At 43.5% G+C, this 20938-nt stretch overlaps 1 protein-coding gene across 2 annotated transcripts in view; it reads left to right on the plus strand.

Moving 5' to 3' along the window:
• MARCO (macrophage receptor with collagenous structure) overlaps window positions 1–16871 on the plus strand; it is a 30459-nt gene extending 13588 nt beyond the window's left edge. The window contains exons 11-18 of one of the 2 annotated variants that reach the window (XR_004254688.1): window positions 5615–5722; window positions 10719–10763; window positions 12328–12411; window positions 13047–13100; window positions 13791–13835; window positions 14693–14866; window positions 15224–15416; window positions 16444–16871. Coding sequence is in view for 1 of the 2 variants with exons in the window: in XM_032209605.1 (XP_032065496.1) it covers window positions 5615–5722; window positions 10719–10763; window positions 12328–12411; window positions 13047–13100; window positions 13791–13835; window positions 14693–14866; window positions 15224–15354 (641 nt within the window). In the remaining variant the exon portion in view is untranslated. Of the gene's footprint in view, window positions 1–5614; window positions 5723–10718; window positions 10764–12327; window positions 12412–13046; window positions 13101–13790; window positions 13836–14692; window positions 14867–15223; window positions 15754–16443 lie in introns of those variants that run through there. The other variant, XM_032209605.1, reaches the window with a different exon arrangement.
• Window positions 16872–20938: the final 4067 nt, after the last annotated feature.

The following is a 20938-nucleotide window of genomic DNA, read 5'->3' on the forward strand; positions in this document are numbered from 1 at the left end:
AAATGTTTTCCCCCTCCTCGAGACTCCTCACTTAGCGACCATCAGAAATACGAATCTGTTGCCAAACATCAACATTTTGATCGCGTAACCATGAGGATGCCACAACGGTCGCTAAGTGTGAAAATGGTCGCTAAGTGTGAAAAATGGTCATCAGTCACTTTTTTCAATGCCATTGTATCTTCCTGATTATTAAAGGCGCAAATTCACTCAGTGTCAATCATGACTCCTGAGTCCATTTCAAAGTATTGTGCATAGAAATTTTTAAAATGGCTTGTTTCAATTTATTTTGGATAGAATCTTTTTTTAAATAGTCTAAGACAATTTAAAAAAAGAATCAACACAGAATACCACTATTTTAAAAAATCATATGCACAATAAATAAAATATTATTTTAAAATACATTGAGCCTATACTCCTTACAGTAAATGACTCATCTGGAAACAAGCCAATAGCATTTTTTGTGCTTTCAAATTTACAGATTTTCCAAAATCAGCTTAAAGTCCAAATATTTAAAGACCACCCCCCTCAAAGCTATCTTACCAGAGCTTTAAATATCTTCTGGGGAGGCCCTGCTAGTAATCCCATTCATGACAAAGGTAGGGCTTTCTAGTTGGTAACATCTTAATTTGAGGCTTGATTGGAACATTATACAGAAGTTATTGAAAGACAGTAAAATGGACATCAACAATCTCACACCCTGCTCAAAGTTGTGACAGCAAGTTTAAATTTTTGAACTTAACTATCAAGAAAAAAAACAATTTTAAAACTGGCATGTCAGTGACTTCTTAAAAGTCAGGATGCCTGGTCAAGATTAAATTGCAGGTAGATTTCTTATCACTTTCTAAAAAGAGAAAAATTCAGAACATAACAAATAAAAGGTTGTGAATTTCACAGATGAGACAGAAAACCACATGACTCTCCCATATTATGGGAATCCCATAAGCCCTGCAGATGTTCATAATGAAATTATATTTAACTATTTGGGACAGAAAGACAACACAGACTATTTTTTTTAAAAAATTCACCAATATCACACCATAAGATTCTTTATCTTTTCTTTGCAACAATTCCTAATGGCACAAGAAATCTCCATCAATATCTATCCCCAAGAAGAAAACTCTTCTTTCACAGCAAAATAATGTAGAAAAATTACAAACAATAACTCTTTTCAGCTTTATGCACCACCCCAGTAAACACAAATGTTTGATCAGAAAAAATATGTCCAAGATAGGAGCAATAAGCTATACACCATGATTTAGGAGTTTGATTTTTTTCAAAAATAAATGCTAAAATACTAAACTGTATATATGCACATTTAGGTAAATAGTGTTCTGTATACCCTCTCGGAGGCGGCGATCGATTCCAATCACGAACGGATGCCGCCCGCAGATAACCTCCACGCGCTTCAGGGGCTTCTGCCGGGCGGCGGGACCCCCGGAAGCGAGAGGCTGCAGAATCCCCGGCGATCGATTCCAATCACGAACGGACACCACCCGCAGATAACTTCCACGCGGTTCAGGGGCTTCTGCCAGGCGGCGGGACCCCCGGAAGCGAGAGGCTGCGATCCCGCCGCCCGGCAGAAGCCCCGGCGATCGATTCCAATCATGAACGGACGCCGCCCGCAGATAACTTCCACGCGGTTCAGGGGCTTCTGCCGGGCGGCGGGACCCCCGGAAGCGAGAGGCTGCGATCCCGCCGCCCGGCAGAAGCCCCGGCGATCGATTCCAATCACGAACGGACGCCGCCCGCAGATAACTTCCACGCGGTTCAGGGGCTTCTGCCGGGCGGCGGGACCCCCGGAAGCGAGAGGCTGCGATCCCGCCGCCTGGCAGAAGCCCCGGCGATCGATTCCAATCACGAACGGACACCGCCCGCAGATAACTTCCACGCGGTTCAGGGGCTTCTGCCGGGCGGCGGGACCCCCGGAAGCGAGAGGCTGCGATCCCGCCGCCCGGCAGAAGCCCCGGCGATCGATCCCAATCACGAACGGACACCGCCCGCAGATAACTTCCACGCGGTTCAGGGGCTTCTGCCAGGCGGCGGGACCCCCGGAAGCGAGAGGCTGCGATCCCGCCGCCCAGCAGAAGCCCCGGCGATCGATTCCAATCACGAACGGACGCTGCCCGCAGATAACTTCCACGTGGTTCAGGGGCTTCTGCCGGGCGGCGGGACCCCCGGAAGCGAGAGGCTGCGATCCCGCCGCCCGGCAGAAGCCCCGGCGATCGATCCCAATCACGAACGGACGCCGCCCGCAGATAACTTCCACGCGGTTCAGGGGCTTCTGCCAGGCGGCGGGACCCCCGGAAGCGAGAGGCTGCGATCCCGCCGCCCGGCAGAAGCCCCGGCGATCGATCCCAATCACGAACGGATGCCGCCCGCAGATAACTTCCACGCGGTTCAGGGGCTTCTGCCGGGCAGCGGGAGCCCCAGAAGCGAGAGGAAATTGTCTGCGGGCGGCTGCCAGCGCCCCAACCTCTCCTCCTGCCGCGCGGATCCATTTTGATTCACGAACGGACTCCGCGGCAGGAGGAGAGGTTGGGGCGCTGCCAGCCGCCCGCAGACAACTTCCAAGCAGTTCAGGGGCTTCTGCCGGGCAGCGGGAGCCCCGGAACCGCTTGGAAGTTGTCTGCGGGCGGCTGGCAGCGCTCCAACCTCTCCTCCTGCCGCGGCGATCCATTTTGATTCACGAACGGACTCCGCGTTCCCCGCCTCTCCTCCTGCCTCTTCGTGAATGGGATCGCCGCCTCCAAGAGCATGGGGGCAGCTGCAGCCGCCCTCAGAGAACTTCCACGTGCTTCAGGGGCTTCTGCCGGGCGGCGGGAGCCCCGGAAGCAAGAGGAACTTCTCTGCGGGCGGCTGCAGATGCCCCCACCCTTTTCTCCTGCCGCGGCGAGCGGAAAATTCGATTAGAATTAGATTACTCACCAGTCAGCGCAGCTGCAACCTCTTTCGTCTTTTGGCGAAAGGAAATGGAGACTCGCGCAGGCGTGCTGAAAATTTCCCATCCCAGCCAGCTCACTGATTGGCTGGAGTCCAGGCCAATCCAATCAGTGAGCGGCAGGCTGGGCTGGCTTAAATTTGTAGGAGGTAAAAGGCTAAAAGCACGCTTTTTTTGGCGCTCGCCGCTCCCGCCCATCAGCTGCTAGCTTGCTGGGCTGGCTCATCTGGTAGGATAGAGAACAGAACGATGAGCCAGCCCAGCAAGCTAGCAGCTGATGGGCGGGAGCTGCGAGCGCCAAAAAAAGCGTGCCTTTTAAAAAGGCGGGCGGGACGCGGGAAAATGCATTGGAAAGCGGGTGTGTCCCGCCAAAAGCGGGACGTCTGGTCACCTTAAGTATACAGGGAGTCAGCATATTGCCCCCAACAATTTGAGTTCTCATTTTATCAACCTTGGAAGGATGGAAGGCTAAGTCAATCTTGAGCCTGGTGAAATATGAACTGCTAAATTGCAGGCAGCTGGTAGTTAGCAGAAGTAGCCTGCAGTACTGCACTCTGTGCCACCATGGCTCATAATGGAATGCAATTCTGCTGGTGCTATGAGAAGAGAAAGAGGTAAATGATAAACTAGCCTGATTCTGTGAGGTTCTTGGTGTTCTATAACTTGGTTCAGAGCCAGGGTGGCGCAGAGTAGCTAGAATGGAGTACTGCAGGCTATTTCTGCTGACTGCCAGCTGCCAGCAGTTGGGCAGTTTGCGTCTCATCAGCTGAAGGTTGGCTCAGCCTTCCACCCTTCCAAGGTCAGTAAAATGAAGACCCAGATTGTTGGGGGCAATATGCTGACACTGTAAACCCACTTAGAGAGGGCTGTAAAGCACTATAAAGTGGTATATAAATCTAAGAGCTATTGCTATTGGTTGTTTGCTTGCAGGTGTTTCATTACCCAACTGCTTGCCACTGATGATATTGTGTTTCCCTGAAAATAAGACAAGGTATTATTTACTTTTGACACCCCCCACCCAAATAAGCACTTGGCCTTATTTTTGGAGAGGGCTTATTATTTTGAGGTGCAGGAAGTGGTGAGTGTGGTCACCTCATGGCTGCTGCTGTGTTGCAATGTTTTGGGGGATGGCTTATTTTAGCACATGTGCTCAAAAGCCCGATTGGGGTCATTATCCAGGGAGGTCTTATTTTCAGGGAAACAGGGTACCTAATTGGGATATAAAACATCTGCGTGAAAACAATCAAAATCAGAGAGTTCAACCCTGAGTTACAAATATTCTTGTCTATTGTCCAGAGTCTCTGGGCTGTATCAGATATTTTTCAGGGTTGGGGCTATGTAAATTAGAGTCTGGGGATGAAACAGGAATAAATTCATTGGTGTAGCATAGATTCCTCCCAGAAACATATGATATTGCTTTTGTTACCTGAGTTTGCCCTCAGGAAATAGATTGTCGAGCTTAAGGCTACAAAATTTGGGTTGTAGAACTAGGCTATCACTAGATGGCAGAGTTTCTTGTATTTTTTTGCTGCCATCTACCATTTTTTTTCCAAGTGAAATCAGTAATGCCTAATTTCTTTTAGTTTCATTTTTAAAGGAAAAGTAGCTTATTTATTTTTCTTATTACAATATGGGTAGCTATTACATTAACATAATTCCAAGATACATTATAGAAAAAAATCTACCATGTAAAGTAAATCAGGTACTGTATATGTGAAAAGTTATCATATATAAGAAGTATTCCGATTATTGTTGTTATTGTTGTTATTGTTGTTATTGTTGTTATTGTTGTTATTGTTGTTATTGTTGTTATTGTTGTTATTGTTGTTATTGTTGTTATTGTTGTTATTGTTGTTATTGTTGTTATTGTTGTTATTGTTGTTATTGTTGTTATTGTTGTTATTGTTGTTATTGTTGTTATTGCCGTTGCTGCTGCTGCTGTTGCTGTTGTTGCTATTGTTGTTATTGTTGCTATTGTTGCTATTGTTGCTATTGTTGCTGTTGTTGCTGTTGTTGTTGTTGTTATTGTTGTTGTAAATCATACAATCTAACTAATTTGATCAAATTATTGTTCCTGCTTCTGAAATCTCATGACTTTTAGTGGGAAAAATCATAAAATTAATTTTGTGTATGATTATTTCCCTAATAGCTTTTCCAAATCCAACCAAACTAAACTCAAAATTCAATTCACAGCTCAAAACTGTGACTATGTGTACATTTGTATCTTTTTTTTAAGAAGTTGCAAGTTAGATGTGTTGTAAAGCCTAAAATAAAATACTTCTGTGACCTAAATTAGCACAATCTTTGTTAAAGGAGTGCCTTCTAGATGGGTAGATGGACTTCGTTCCTCATAATTCCCTAGCTAGTTTGGCATTCTGGTTGTGAGTTGTGGAGGCTATCTTCTAAATCATGTAGAAACTCCAGATTGAGAAAAATATGTCTTAATTCATCATTCACATGACAAATGATCTCAAGCGCCTGTTGACCCAGAAACAAAATATACAGCTTCATCATTAATAGAAAGAGCTAATTGATTAGACTGTGATTGTCCTCAGTGAAGCAGATCTTAAGCAAATTAGTTGTGTTATGATCATGCTGCAACTGAAAACAAATCAGGGACTATACACATGAGAAAACTTCTGCGTTTACGCTTCGTGTGTTTAACTTGCTAAACAGGCTTACCGGGATCAAAAGGAGAACCTGGTGAAAGTGGAATCATGGGCCCAAGAGGATTAACTGGTCATAAAGGAGAGAAGGGAGAGAAGGGGAATGAAGGCTCGCCAGGTAAGTGAAAGCAACCAAGTGCTATATTGAATGCCACATTTAGAACACGGAGGATAGTCAAGTACTCAGTATATTTTCAGTGTTTATGAGACATTTACTATTTTTAGAAGTAAATAGTAGGAACATGATATGGGTTAGTATTCTTTATATATTTTTATTATGTTTTCATTCTATACAATCACATATTCACTGTGCTTAATCAGGGCATATAACATTGAATAATAAACACGGCCCTCACTTATATAGAAAATGCCCTCTACAATACAAACCCAGTATACCACCTTGGCCTGCCATACACCCTCTTTCAACCCCCTCCAACTTTCATTCTTCCTTCTCACACACCCCTCTACGCCTACTTCCCCTCCCCTTCTTTCTAACCTTAACCCTATCACTCCCTCTCCATTCCCTCCCTCCCTTCTCCTCCTCCTCTCTCTCACCCTCTCCACCCTCCTTCTTCTTTCACTCGACTCTTTCCTTCGGTATTTATTACCTTCCAGTATATTCGGTTTGTTCTATTTTCGCACTAACATTGAAAAGCCACAGTATACAAATACAATCATGGAATTTATTTCCCCCCTCCCCCCTCCCCCTAAATCCCCACCTCCCTTCCCTCCCCCCGACTTCCCAAAGACCATACGTGGTATAACTTTTGAACAATCACAGTCTAAAATATCTCTACATTGAACTCAGCTTCTTACTGTTACCCAAATTTTAAACAATTTAAATTATTACTGATACTAAGCATAAGCTATCTGGAGTTTCTTAGTCCCATATTTACTTTTTATGTAATCAATCCATTTTTTCCAGTCTCGCTTATATCTCTCGTTTGAATGTTCTTTGAGATATGCTGAGATTTTGGCCATTTCGGCTAAGTTCATAACTTTCAAAGTCCATTCTTGAATTGTAGGTAGATCTTTCTTCTTCCAATACTGCGCCACCAGGAGTCTTGCTGCCGTTATTAAATACAAAACCAAATTAGTCTCTGCTGCTGTAAAATCAATACATATACCCAGTAAAAACAACTGGGGGGTAAATTTTATCCTTCTTTTAAAGATGTTTTGCAGGATCCACCATATTTTTATCCAAAATGCCTTGACATTACGACATGTCCACCATATATGAAAATATGTAGCATCACAAGAACCACATCTCCAACATTTAGGTTGAACATTTGGATACATAGAGGCAAGCTTTTTAGGATCTAGGTGCCATCTATAAAACATAGAAGTAAATAGTAGGAACATGATATGGGTTAGTATTACAGTATAATTCAATCAGCAACTACTCAGACAACAAACAAACCGTAGTCAGCCATATTTTAGGAGTTCCCTTTCTTTCTTATTGGCATCTTAGCAATCTTTGCATTGTTTGACTAGTTGGTCCGTCCTGCTTTCTTTATTAATTAGGGAGGAGGGGGGTAAGAAAACATAGTGACCTAACAGAACAGAGATCTACAAGTCAGAGAGTGGAGAAAAACCCAAGTTTCACATCATCCATAGGGAATGAAATAGAACTGGGAACAGCAGAGTTCTTCTGGCAGTTTGAGGTCATTCATTCCTCCTGTCTTTGTGTCTTTGAGACTCAAAGGGAAATTTAGCTGTGGAGTAATAAATACCATGGCTAGGTAAACAATATAGGACTATAGGTGAGATCTGTAAAACTACTACAAGCTATGGTTTTATAGGTTATGTTTAACCCATTTGTCTATACTCTGGGTTCCTACATCATATTAGATTTAACCATATCATGGCTTAGGGCAGTGGTGGGTTTCAAAAATTGTTGGAACCTACTCTGTGGCTGTGGCCTCCTTTGTGGGAGTGGCACATGAGTGGCAACCCATGTGACCGGATGGGAATGGCTTGCTGCCCGAATGACCGGATGGGAGTGGCTTGTTTATTCAAGGTACCAGCTTAATTAAAAGTGTTATATAATATCAGTATCACTTAACAACACTCCTGCTTAGCAACCAAAACGTTGGCTCAGAAAGTCTGGCATTTGAAGCATGCAAGTCTTAAAGCTGTCAAGTTACAAGACCCTTGCACCCCTAACCCTTTATAAAAAAAACCCAGGGGTCTTCAAACCTGACAGCTTTAAGACTTGTGGACTTCAACTCCCAGAATTCCTCCTCCAGTCATGTTGCGGCAACATCATCTGCACGGATCTGCTCCATCTTTGGTTTTTTCACAGGGGGCAAGGCTGCCGCTGAAGATGCCGACGAGCCCCCACCACCATCAGAATAACTGCTGCTGCCTCCTCCTCCTCCTCCAATAGCACCACCACATTTGCTGCCCGGTGCTGTGGCTGAGGTGAAGCCGTCAAAGCTCCCGCTGGCGCTTCGCCCATGGCAGCAGCGATGGCACCTCCCCCTCTGCTTGGACACCTGAGCTGGGCTCCACGTTACCCCTGCTGCCACCTCCTCCTCCTCCACCATGCTTTTGAGAAGCCATGGGGTCTTTTTTTCATGCTCCCGCTCCCTCTGCCGCCTTCCTACTGGCTCCCGCGGCCTCATGGCTCCTCAAAAGCACGGCAGAGGAGGAGGAGTAACACGGGACCTAGCTCAGGTGCTCCAAGCGGAGGGAGAGGCACCACTGCCACGGGCGGGGGTGCCGGCGGGAGCTTTGGCGGCTTCACCTCAGCCGCAGCGTCGGGCAGCAAATCTGGCAGTGCTGTTGGAGGAGGAGGAGGTGGCAGCAGATATTCTGGTGGGGGTGGGGGCTTTGGCTAGGACTAGCCACCCACAAAGGCCCTCCCCAGGCTTGCTTTGCTGAACACGGGGAGACTGGTGCTAGTTTGAGCGGCCGCAGCTGGCGCAAACTACTGTCAGTCGCCCAGTGCTCAACAAAACAAGTCTGGGGAGTTCTAGCCACCTGCAAAGGACTTCCCCATGCTTGCTTTGCTGAAAACGGGGCAACTGACAGTAATGAGCAGCACAGCCGGTGCCTAGGAGGTCCTAGGAGACCAGCTGTGTCGTGTAAGCTCTTGCCGCCATCCCTGCACCCTTGCTAACCCTAGATTTTCTGAGGCCCCTCAGCTTCCAGAGTCTGTGACAGAAATCACTGCACGGCAGTTAGAAACTGCTGCGCTGTGTTTTCTTGCCACGCAGCCACGCACCTTAGAGGGAACATTGCCGGCATTCCCGGAAGTTAATTACTTCCGGGTTCACCGACCAACCAGTCTGCAAGGACCGGCAAGGACCGGTAGGAACCCACCCCTGGCTTAGGGTATCGTGAGAGTCAGTTCTATGCCATGCCTCTGAAAGGCTAAGGGGAAAAAGCTAGTCAGATATTCTCACTGTGAAGGAAGTTGTCTAAATAATCTTGTTCTGCTTCATGAATTCATTCCTCAAATGCTATTAATATATCCAAAATGTTGCCCTATTGACCACTAGGAGCAATAGTAGAGATAGCAGGTAATGAACAGCTGAATGTCCTACTTTGATTGACCCTGATAGAAGACTGGTGCTCTTAGGCTGTTCCTTTAGTCTACTACCTATAGCCATGATGGGAAACCTATGGCACATGTGCTGTAAGTGGCATGCAGAGCCATCTCTCTGGGAAAACCAGCCATCGTCAATTGCTCTTCTGGGTTCCGGCATGCACATGTACACTGGTCAGCTGGTGTGTGCGCAGGAGTACCAGAAACCAGAAGAGCAGCTCTCCAGCGCGTATGTGCACCAGGGATGGGTTGCTGCCGGTTTTACTACCAGTTTGCAACCTGAGCACATCAGGCATACACAGAACAATTTACAGTGAACTGCGCATGCACAGTCACTAAAATCCAAAATGGCGGTGCCCCAGTGGCGGCAAGGGAACCGGTTCGGAAGTGTAGCAGGCCTGAGTCACTGCCAGTTCTGATGTGCCATCTCGGATATGCATGCCAGAAACCAAATTGCTCTTCCAGTTTCTGCTGGTCTCCCATGTGCCCACACACACACACACACACACACACACACACCTTTTAGCACTTGGTGCCAAAAAGGTTCACCAACACTGACCTATAGGGAAAAAAAGAATAATTTATTCTCATTTCCATCTCTATGACTTTAGAAAGCTCAGAGATGCAAGTTTATTTTGGGTGCCCTTGACATCAAGTGGCAGCCCTAATAATGTCAATTGCACCCAGTCACATGACCACCTAACCACACCCACCCAGCTTGTCATTAGGCAGATCATATTAGTGGTCCTCTGGATTTAAAATTATGAATTTAGTGGTCCCTGAGGTTCAAAAGGTTGGTGACCCCTGGTCTAAATGACCAAGGCATCAGTGACCAAGCAGAGGGCCTCGCTATCCAGGGAAGGATATAACTGATGCACAACACAAAGTTGAACAAAGGCCCTCCTAGCCATGGTTGCTATCTGCTCTTTGACCAGGAGCTATGAGTCCAGGAGGACCCCAGGTTATGTTCTGGGTCTGTCTGAAGTAGTGCAACCCATCTAACATGAAAAATGATAAATTTCTGAATACAGAGGGGCCCATCCACTCTGACTTACCAGGGTTCAGCTGAAGTCAGTTGTTCCTCATCCAGGTCCCCACAGCTTCCATACACTATGAAAAAATGCCTACAGTATTACTTGCTTTACCTGGAATGGAGATATATAACTGTATACCATCAGGGTATTTGTATCCCATGATGGCAGATGCTCTTGGCCAGCAGTTTCATGCAAATGTTAAAAAGGAGGAGAGAGCCCTGAGACCTGTGGCACCCCATAAAACCCAAAACTGTGCCACCCATCCTCAATTCTTAAATTGGGCCAACAGGTTACCATGGTCAATGGTATTGAAAGCCTCTGAGAAGTCAAGAAGACCAAGGATGGGTGCATCACCTCCATCCTTCCCCACCAGAATTCATCCAGGAGTGCAACCAATGCTGATTGGTCTATATTTTCTATACAATATATCATTTCGTATGTCATGTTCATAACACCCAAAGAATCTCCTTTCGCTTATAGAAACACACTCAGACATATAGACAAGAAAATATTATTTTCTCTTTCAGGTCCTCAAGGTTTCCAAGGTGCTCCTGGAGTAGACGGAGATAAAGGTAAATTATGTTGTGTAAATGCAATTGAAATGCCCTTCTCATCACCTATATCCTGACACAAACATTCTCCAACACTGTAACCCTATACTTACCAGAAGTCAATTTCCTTATATTCAGTAGCATTTATTCTTACATACTGTAGATGTGCTCAGGAGGACAAGAGTCTCGCCCAATTCCTGGAACTAAATGTTGCTGCATTTAACAGAGGTTAATTTTGAATGAAAATCCATGGGATTGCACTGCAGAGCAAAGTGTGCTTACTAGGCGGTAAGACACACAGAGATCAATAGGACTTACACCTGAGAAAATACTAAAACAAGAGCAACTAATTTTTTTCCCTAGAAATAATTTGACTCCCGAGAACACATAATATAGAGAAGTCTTCACTGAAATTGCTAGAAGTAATTACATTGTTGTTCCTAATAAAGGAAGTGACTACTGCTCACTTATTTGGCATCAGATTGTATACTTTAAAAGTGTATTTGCAGATTTTCTTCCCCTTTTTCTCCTCTTTTATTGATCAACTCTTTCTACCCCATGAGCAATGATCAATTTATGAAGGGATTTTGACCTTCCTCCACATTAGTCGATGGACTAGGTTTCTCCCAAATGGTAAAAATGAATTTTGAGTCTCTGTGGCCTTATCCCTTCTAAACACTGCCCCATGCTATAGATTTGCAGGCAAAAACTCTTCTTACTGACATCAACAAGAAACGATTCATGGTGATGTGAATCAGCAAAAGACGAGGCAGGATACGGTGGCTGTTCTCTGCATTTCCTTTTGATACAAAGCTGCTTACAACAGGAGATTGACAGTAAGAGCAGATTTTGCCTCCAAATCTATAATATGGAACAAAAGGTACCAATCTGCAGAGCAAAATCATCTACTGCAGCCCGACATGATCTAATTCAGGTAGTCCTTGATTTATGACCGCTCGCTTACCAACTGTTTGAAGTTACAATGCACTTCCCCAGAGCTACTTACAGCCTAGGTTTCAAAGTTCTGATGACTGCCCCCTTTTGGTTATGTGATTGCATTTGGGGGGCTTGGCAAGCGGCCATTTCCAGTGTCCTGCAGTCATGTGACTGGGATTTATTACAATTTTCTTTTGCCAGGAACCAGCATTTACTTATGGTGTCCAGGTACAATAGGTTCACTTAACAACTGCCACATTCATTTAATGACTGTGGTGTTTGCTTAACCACAAAACTGTTGTAAAATTGGGCATGGTCACTTGATGACTTGCTTGATGACCGCCAGGTTCAATTACACTCATAAATCAAGGACTACCTACAGTCTACATACCTTCTGATCTGCAACTTCCAGAAGCTTCAGTTTACATGACTAATGTTGGCCTGGTTTTTAGACACAGTGGTTGTGAAGTCTAGGAGTTGTAGTTCAAAGTATTTTGACAGCACATGATCAGGACCACTGTTCTATTACTAAGTAATCTTTCCTTACCAAATTAAAAGGATGGTTTCTTAGCACACCTTTCTTTGTACACAATATGCAATTGTCCCTTCACATTTGGTCTGAGATCACACCCTTTGATTCACTTAACAGGTGCTGCTGGAAATGTAGGTCCACCAGGAACTCGTGGCCCAAAGGGTGAACAAGGGGAGAAAGGAGCAGCAAGTCAAGTTCCAGGTAAGCAAATACCATGGGCTTTTTAAAAAAAATATTATTATTAAAGTCCATATTCCTCTAGTCCAGTCCAGTTCAATTAATAATTTTCATACATAAAAAAATCTTTTTTTTCTGAATTCCAATTATATAGTGTTTTTAAATTCATAAGTCTTTTTTTTAAAGTCCTTGTATCAAAGAAAGAAAGTAAAGCTCACCAGGTTTCAAATTAAGCTTGCCATTTTGAAAGTCTCTAATATCTATGACATAGTTAAGTAGATCATCTCCAAATGTGATTACAATGTGAGTGTAACTAGCTTAACATTGTTTTTAAAGATGTTACTACAACTGAGTTGCTGCAACTGAGAGCGAGAAGTTATCCCCTTTCAGGGCGCTCCATCCCATAGGGGCATTACAATTCCCTTGCAAGGAGCTGCCATGTAGAGTCTGTGGACAATCTCCTATTCTTCTTTTCGCCAGAGAGTTTGCAAAGGACTGGTCTACTTGCCAATTCTTCATGATAGTCCTGGTCTCTGCTGTTTGTAGAGACATCTTTAGTCAACATTGACTCACCTGACAGCTGAAAGAGCTGAAAATAGCATGCTGAAACATTTGCTTCCAAAGACTTTCTAACCTGTAGTTCTTCTTTCTTCTCTCAGGCCCACGAGGACAAAAAGGTGATCAAGGTCAAAAAGGTAGTAAGGGAGATACAGGTAAATTCCAAAACCAATATCAATAATTTGCGCACAGATATAATCAAGTGCATGTGAACTTTTTGGCAGAATATGGATTTATCATGTTTAAATTATTATAGGCAAGCATAGCCAAAGAGCACTCACTCTCCATAAATTCCCTTTTATTGAAGCTACTGGATCACCCCATATGCCTTGTTTGCTTGATCTTTAATGGAAAGTCAGGTAAAGTTTCTCTAGTGCTGGTTCTCCAATTTTGTTGTCTCATACGTGGGGAAAAATTAGCCTATTATGAAAGGAATTGCAAGCAAAAATCCAGGACCACACATTTTCAAGGGGTCCATAAAGTCAAATAAATACTTTAACATTTCTCTGTTTTAATTTCTAATATATATTGATAGGCATAACCCACACAAACCAAACTTTTCAGGGTCTGCCATCATTAAAAAAAAAAAAATTAAAAAATAATTTTAAAAATGGTCCTAAGACCAAAGTGTTTGGGAATCATGGGTCTATGAGAACTCTTGCGATAGTTATGCCTTGAAAATTGTGGCACACAAGTACGACAGATAATATCTTTCTGGTGCCTGTTGCATTTGTTTTATTCATTTATTCATTTATAACTCTGCTTTCATTTATGACTTTAAAAAAAAAGAAACAAGTTATCTGGATGTTTCATTAACACTTGTTTTGTTAATTCTCTTCAACCAGGATCACCGGGAACACAAGGTTCTAAAGGTGAAAGGGGCATCTCAGGTAAATTATTCCCAACAAAACAATTTGTAAAACTTTTTTTGAATGCATAGAGCTCCGTATCAGCTGGGTTTCTTTATCTAGCATCAGAGCAAAACCATAGCAAAAGCACAATTAAAAAAACAACACATACAGCTATGCCTGTTCCAGAAGTAGGCAAAACAGAGATAGTATCCTTTGTATCAAGACTTATAGATAAGTAATACGGTGCAGTCCTTTCATTGGAAAAGATATTTGTGCTTATTATCCTTTGTATTCCTACATTTTAATCAGGGGTAGGTTTCAGCCAGTGTTGCTGCTGGTTAGCTCATGCGCACACTGGTGCATGCTCCGTGCGCATGCCCAGTTCAACTGAAATTATTCTGCGCATGCACAGAAGTAAAAAAAAAAGAGATGGCGACTTCGGTGACTGGGGAACCGTTTCGGAGGCCAGTTGTATGACCCAGGCCGGCATGTCACTACCGGTTCGGCCCTCCTCTGATTTTAATCCAGGAGTTGTCTTCAGGACCTAATTAATCATTGGTGTTATGTTATTCTTTGCCAGGAGTGGCTTATCCATTCAGGTGAACTAGGTGGTCACCTGGGGCATCAGGTTTAGTAGAGAAGCCAATATCAAGAAACAAAATCAAACTTTATAAACACCAAAATAGATTTATAAAGCTTATGAAATTGCAGGATTTGCCAAAAATGTTCTAATTAAAGTCCACCATTTCCCTCTAAGAGAGTTTATACTTTAGATGTGGAAAATCACAAAGGTACATCTGGAGTAGAAAAGTTCTTTTTCAATGGATACTTGACATAATCAAACCCTTCATGCTTTTGCCATTGTCTTTTGAAATTACATTCGCAAACAACCACAGGATTCGGTGCTTTCCTCAGACTCATAGGAGAAGACAATCGTGGCCGTGTGGAGATTTTGCACAAAGGGCAATGGGGCACCATCTGTGATGATTATTGGGATGTGAATGCTGGCAACGTGGTTTGCAAAATGCTGGGGTTCAATCGCGCTGTTAATACCTTCACTGCACCTGCAGGTAATTTACTTCACAAACTTTCATCAAATTTGAAAGCAAGAGATTTTATTTCTCTCTCTCTCTCTCTCTCTCTCTCTCTCTCTCTCTCTCTCTCTCTCTCTCTCTCTCTCTCTCTCTCTCTCTCTCTCTCTCTCTCCCTCCCTCCCTCCCTCCCTCCCTCCCTCCCTCTCTCTCTCTTTGAAACATGGCAAGGAAGCATCTTTGCTCTGGCCGGGAATATGGTTCCTTCAACAATCCCTCATATTTGTACAATCAGATCTCACAGAACAATAATGTCAGCAGAATTTGTTTTCTCATCTTGGAAATAATTTATATATTAACTCCTTATATCTCTGCTTATATATTTTGGCTCCTCAGGATCTGGACAAATCTGGCTGGATGATGTGCAATGTTCAGGAAACGAACTCTCCATTTATTTGTGCACAAAACGTGAATGGGGTGAAAACAACTGCAGTCATAGTGAAGATGCTGGGGTTGAGTGTGCTTAAGGCAATTTTGCAGCACAACCTATAAAATAATATTGAAATAAGCATCTCAGCCTTGTCATGTGGTATGTAATTTACTGATCAGTTACCAAATGCTCACTGTCTTCTGTTGCATCAATATATTTTTAGGTTCTTCTTTGATCAAAGTCAATTTTAAAGATGTATTTGATGTAGCTAGGCTCATAGGTACACCGAGGAAGGTTTTTATGTAAAAAATCCCATAAATTGCATCTTTATTCACCTGGATGAAGGATCTATTGATACAATTGGACTTCCTGATAAGAAGCATGTGTGCCTGTATACATACCACAATGCAATGAATATCTGTCAAGTTAGATTTCATCTTCAATGAAGTACAATGGCTTTGCTAGATTCTTCTGTAAATAAAACAACAAAACTTCATGTCATTGTTTTATAAAGCAGCTGGGATTCCAGGAAACATTCACAGCCTTTGTCACTTGAAGAAGAACTTAACAAAAAAGATGACCCTGTTTCTTTAGCCTGTGTCTTACTTTCACCCTCTTCCAGGGATGCATTTTCCTGAAATTCCACATCATGGTGACATCATTGTTGAGTCCTGTGCTCCAGATACCTCAAATGCACTGGTCTCCTATTGTGAGGCATTGTCTTCCTTCAAGGCACAGCCTTCTGGGTATCTGGAGCAGAGTTTAAGACATTAGCAATAGCACTAAGACTTATATACTGCTTCATAGTGCTTTACAGTCCTCTCTAGGCGGTTTACAGAGTCAGCATATTGCCCCCAACAATCTGGGTCCTCATTTTACCCACTTCTGAAGGATGGAAGGCTGAGTCAACCTTGAACTCCAGGAATGAGCAGTGAGTTAGCTTGCAGTGCTGCATTCTAACCATTGCACCATGGCCCACTCGCCACAGCCAGGTCACCGTAGGACAAGTCACTGTGGGACAAGAGTTGCGACTAATATCAAAGATATTATCTTCTGGGTGAATTATATGTTCATATAAGAAGGCACAAAACCATGAATGACTTCGATGAGTAACCCTTAGAATTCTAGAAGTTTTACTGCTACTTGTTTCTTTTCTTTTTTCCCCTTGGCATTTCCTTAATAAAAGCCTTGGATGATGACAGGCAGGGATATCCAAATTGGCATACATCATTTTCTGACATCTGCTCACCCAGAAATGAAGAAAGAAGAAGAATTGGGTTGTATTAAAGGAGCAAGAAAGATGTATTTTCAAGGAATTGTTTTATGTAGCATTTTATTACTGCTTCCAAAATATGTCATTTTAGCTAGTCTTGGCAAATGTTGACCTGAAGACATATTGGCGGGATGAAATGTTGCAAATGTTGTCTACAGTTTATTATTGGCTCATAAAATTCAGCATAAGCTGAATGCACACAAACACAGATGGAGTGAAAGAGAGAAATACCACTGGGCCTCATATAGCCAAACTGGAAAAGAGGCCAGTGCCGAGAAGGGGCTTATCTTGTATTGGCAGCAATCCTCTGGACAATGCTCTACATCAGTGATGAAATTCAAAATTGTTTACTACCAGTTCTGTGGGTGTGGCTTGGTGGGCATGGCAGGGGAAGAATATTGCAAAATCTTCAATCCCACCCTACTCTGGGGCCAGCCAGAGGTGGTATTTGCCGGTTCTCCGAACTACTCAAAACCGCCCCAGAACCTGTCAGAACCTGCTGGATTTCACCCCTGCTCTACATGGCTTGGCCATCTCATCCTACCTTCATGTTCTTACCTCATCTTTTCAGCCATACAAGAGGAGCAAGGCATTATGGCCATTGCAGCATCCTCAAAGTCACCTGATCAAAATTTGGATGCTTGGCAACTGGTGTGTATTTATGATGGGTGCAGTGTCCTGGATGTGATCATGTGATCCCCTTTTGTGACCTCCTGACAAGCAAAGTTAATGGGGAAGCCAGATTCACTTAACGACCATGTTATTAACTTAACAACAGCAATGATTCACTTAACCACTGTGGCAGGAAAGGTTGTAAAATGGGGCCAAACTCACTTAACAGCTGCCTTGCTTAGCTATGGAAATTTTGGTTGTAAATTGAAGACTACCTGTAACACAAATCCAGACCCTTTGCTTTATATACGTAGTCCTCGACTTACAACCACAATTGAGTCCAAAATGTCTGTTGCTAAGTGAAACATTGATTAAGTGAATTTTGCCCCACTTTACAGGTTTTCTTGCCACAGTTGTTTAGGTTTAGGTTTACTGGACTTATATGTTAAGTCAATCACTGCAGTTGTTAAGTTAGTAACACAGTTGTTAAGTGAACCTGGCTTCCCCATTGACTTTGCTTGTCAGAAGTTTGCAAAAGGGGATCACACGACTCCAGGACACTGCAACGGTCATAAAAATGAGTCAGTTGCCAAAGTATTGGAATTTGGATCCCATGACCATGGGGATGCTGCAATGGTCATAAGTGTGAAAAATGGTCATAAGTCACTTTTTCCCGAGCTGTTGTAACTTTGAATGGTCACTAAATGAACTGTTGTAAGTCGTAGATTATCTCTACAATTTTGTTGCTGCAAAGATCTAAATATTATCTTGAAGATTAGCATTTTAGGATTCTATTAGAAACCGCATAGATCTGATTTTACATTGCCTCAAGGCTGCACAATTTAAAGCAGCACCAGTCTTCATATTTTGCCAAATTGTAATTTGTCCCAATATTAGGCAGCCTGGCCCATTGGAAGAAATTCTGGGAAATGGGAGTTCAACAGCATTTTGACCCTTATAAATTCCCCAGTTCAGTCATCTGAACATATAATAAACAAGCCCCTCTTCATTGAGAAATAGTGATTTTATTTTTTAAAAAATAACCATACTGGCACCAAAATAATTACCATAAATTATATTTTCTTGTCAATTAATGCTAATTATATTAATTGCTGAGCTAGGAACCAAGAGGAAATGAGTTCCGGTTCCATCTTAGGCACTAAAAAAAATGGCTGGGTGACTTTGGGCCAGCCACTCTCTCTCTCAGCCCAACCCACCTCACAGGGTTGTTGTTGTGGGGGAAATAGGAGGAAGAAAGAGTATTATATATGCTTGTCACCTTAAGCTATTTATAAATAATAAATGTGGGATAAAAATCAAATAAATAGTTAGGAAACAAGCAGGAGACATATTGGGAGACCAATTCTGAAATCCGTCATGGAAGGGGACACTTCCGACAACATGAGCATCCTCTCTAGTTTTTGTCTCAGAATATGTTCTTTAAGTATTTAGCTTCATAAATTCACCAGCTCAAATAATGTACCCTAGGGGTATGTGTGTATGTGTGTGTGTGTTTATAATGAACCCTACAATAACAACATAATAAAAAATTGGAAAACTCTTTTCTCTTGTATCAGATATTCTAACAAATGGTTCCATCTCACCACTAGGTGGAGCTCTAGACCCTCATCCAGATTCATACAATCTAGGAGGCTCTTCAGCAACTCTTAACAGTGGCAGTTACAATGTCCCTATATAAAAACTGGCTCACAAGCAAATGATTTCTCAGATGCACGCAACTTACATATTCCAGTTATTTTAGCTACCCTGAGATTTCCATAGACCAAGATCTTTTGTCAGTCGTTCATTTGTTTCCATCCTCAGAATTTTCCAGCCCTGTTTTTCCAAGTACTGTATCATCTATTCTAGAGAGATAGTTCATCACAAGACTCATACTCATCTCAAAGACTTTGGCAGCTCACTCCATATTTCCCTTGCTTGCACCTCCGATATGTGCCTGCCTGCTTGCAAGCTTCATCAACTTGAGTTCCTTATAAAGTAATACATTAGATTAAAAATCTAATGAATGAATACATGAATTTGAGCCTGCTGAGTAGATGAAGCAAAATGTCTCCCTCCTTCCAATTGTGGTCCTTTACTGATGCTCTGTAGGGTGTGGGAAGGACACCCTCATGCAAAATGGCCAGATTCTGCAGAACAGAAACCTGTGCAACAATCATACTGTTCAATTGTACAGTGAGAAGAATTCTGAAAGCTCTCAAGTCCATGGTTGAACTCCTAAGGTCTCTGAACTATAGAAGAATGTGGAGAAAGATCCAATATTGTGTCCAGAATGCCCTAAAGGGAAATTTCTCTCATATTTCATCCAACTGACCCTCCTGAACTGACCAATTAAGCCAAGCATTGTTGCCCATCAGTGATGGGTTGCTCTTACAATCGCTACTGCTACACTACTCAGGGGGTGGCACATCCTGTTCGTGCGCAATCCACTGCCCCTGTGATACCCAGCTGCTTGTTGGGGCTCACGCAGGTGCCGCATGCTGTGCGTGCATGTGCAATTGGGTGGTTGCTTTAAAAACAGATATAGAATGTGGGTGGGTGGGTTGGCCAAGCGAGCCACCATATCAGTACGCTGTCAGCTGCTCCCGGCTACTACCAGTATGGCCGTACCGGACCATACCCAGAGGAACCCACCACTGTTGTCCACTACAACTAAAACAGCATACATTCAACATTAAAAGTTTTATGCTGCTGGAGATGCAGAAGTAGGAGACGATCTTCAAAGTTAGGCATATCCTAAGTTAACATAGTTAACTGTACAAACACACAGGGGCATATAGCTTCTTCAGTCATGAGGTTTATAAGTAAATGTTGTGGCCCAGCAGGAGCCTTTGGAGCTTCCACCAGACTCCAACAGCGAGGGGCCCTATGAGTCGGCTTTGGAGGATGCGAAGGACCCTGGACAGGGTTCCGACTCCGAGCAGGGCGCAGAGAGGTTGGTTGGCCACCAGGAGGCGCCTGAGCCTTGGACCAGTGGGGAGGAGACAAGGGAGTATGATCCCGACGTCAGCAGTGGGGAGGAGCCAAGGGAGTTGTTCCTAGATGCCCGGCACCGGAGAGCTAATAGGCGTAAGGAATAATTACGCAATTACAGGAGGTAATTGCACTCACCTGGAGGCTCCTCTCCAGACTATAAAAGGAATGCTTGTGGACATGCTCCTTTTGCAGAAGTCTATGCAGGAACTAATGTTGAAGAACATTATTGTGAGCTTGGCAGGCTGGATTGCTGCCACGGCTTATCTGTGCTGGATTGCTGCCCAAGCTTGTCTGTGCCGGTTTGTTGCCAAGGACCTTTCTGTCTGTTAATTAAATGCCGTAACTTATCTTTGGCTCGGAGTGTGTCTTGGTGTGGGACAAGGGGGGGGTCAGAACAGGTAAAGAAGGAAGGAAGGAAGGAAGGAAGGAAGGAAGGAAGGAAGGAAGGAAAGGTTTGCTGAAATTAAACTGTTCTGCTGCAGCAGCTCCTATTGTAATTGGGTTTGCCAATGTCCCGGGTGGGGGGGGATTATTGAGGGCAGAAGAGGAAGGATCCTATCCCATCATCTGGTGTAACTGTCTCATGTTCTGGACTATCTGATCCATTGGAGTGACCGCCTGATGCTGTTACTGAAGCATTGACTGACTGGCCAAGGATCAATAGAATATCTTGAAAGTTAATAGCTGTTATTCTTATTCTGGAGCAGGTGTGTGATGGCTCTCCTCACCCTGTTGTGAGAGTGATAAGAAGGTAATCAAGCTGTCAGGCTCCCTGGCTCAAACTCAGCAGAAGCTACTC

This window comes from Thamnophis elegans, chromosome 1 (assembly GCF_009769535.1).
Source record: "Thamnophis elegans isolate rThaEle1 chromosome 1, rThaEle1.pri, whole genome shotgun sequence".
Taxonomy (NCBI): Eukaryota; Metazoa; Chordata; class Lepidosauria; order Squamata; family Colubridae; genus Thamnophis; species Thamnophis elegans.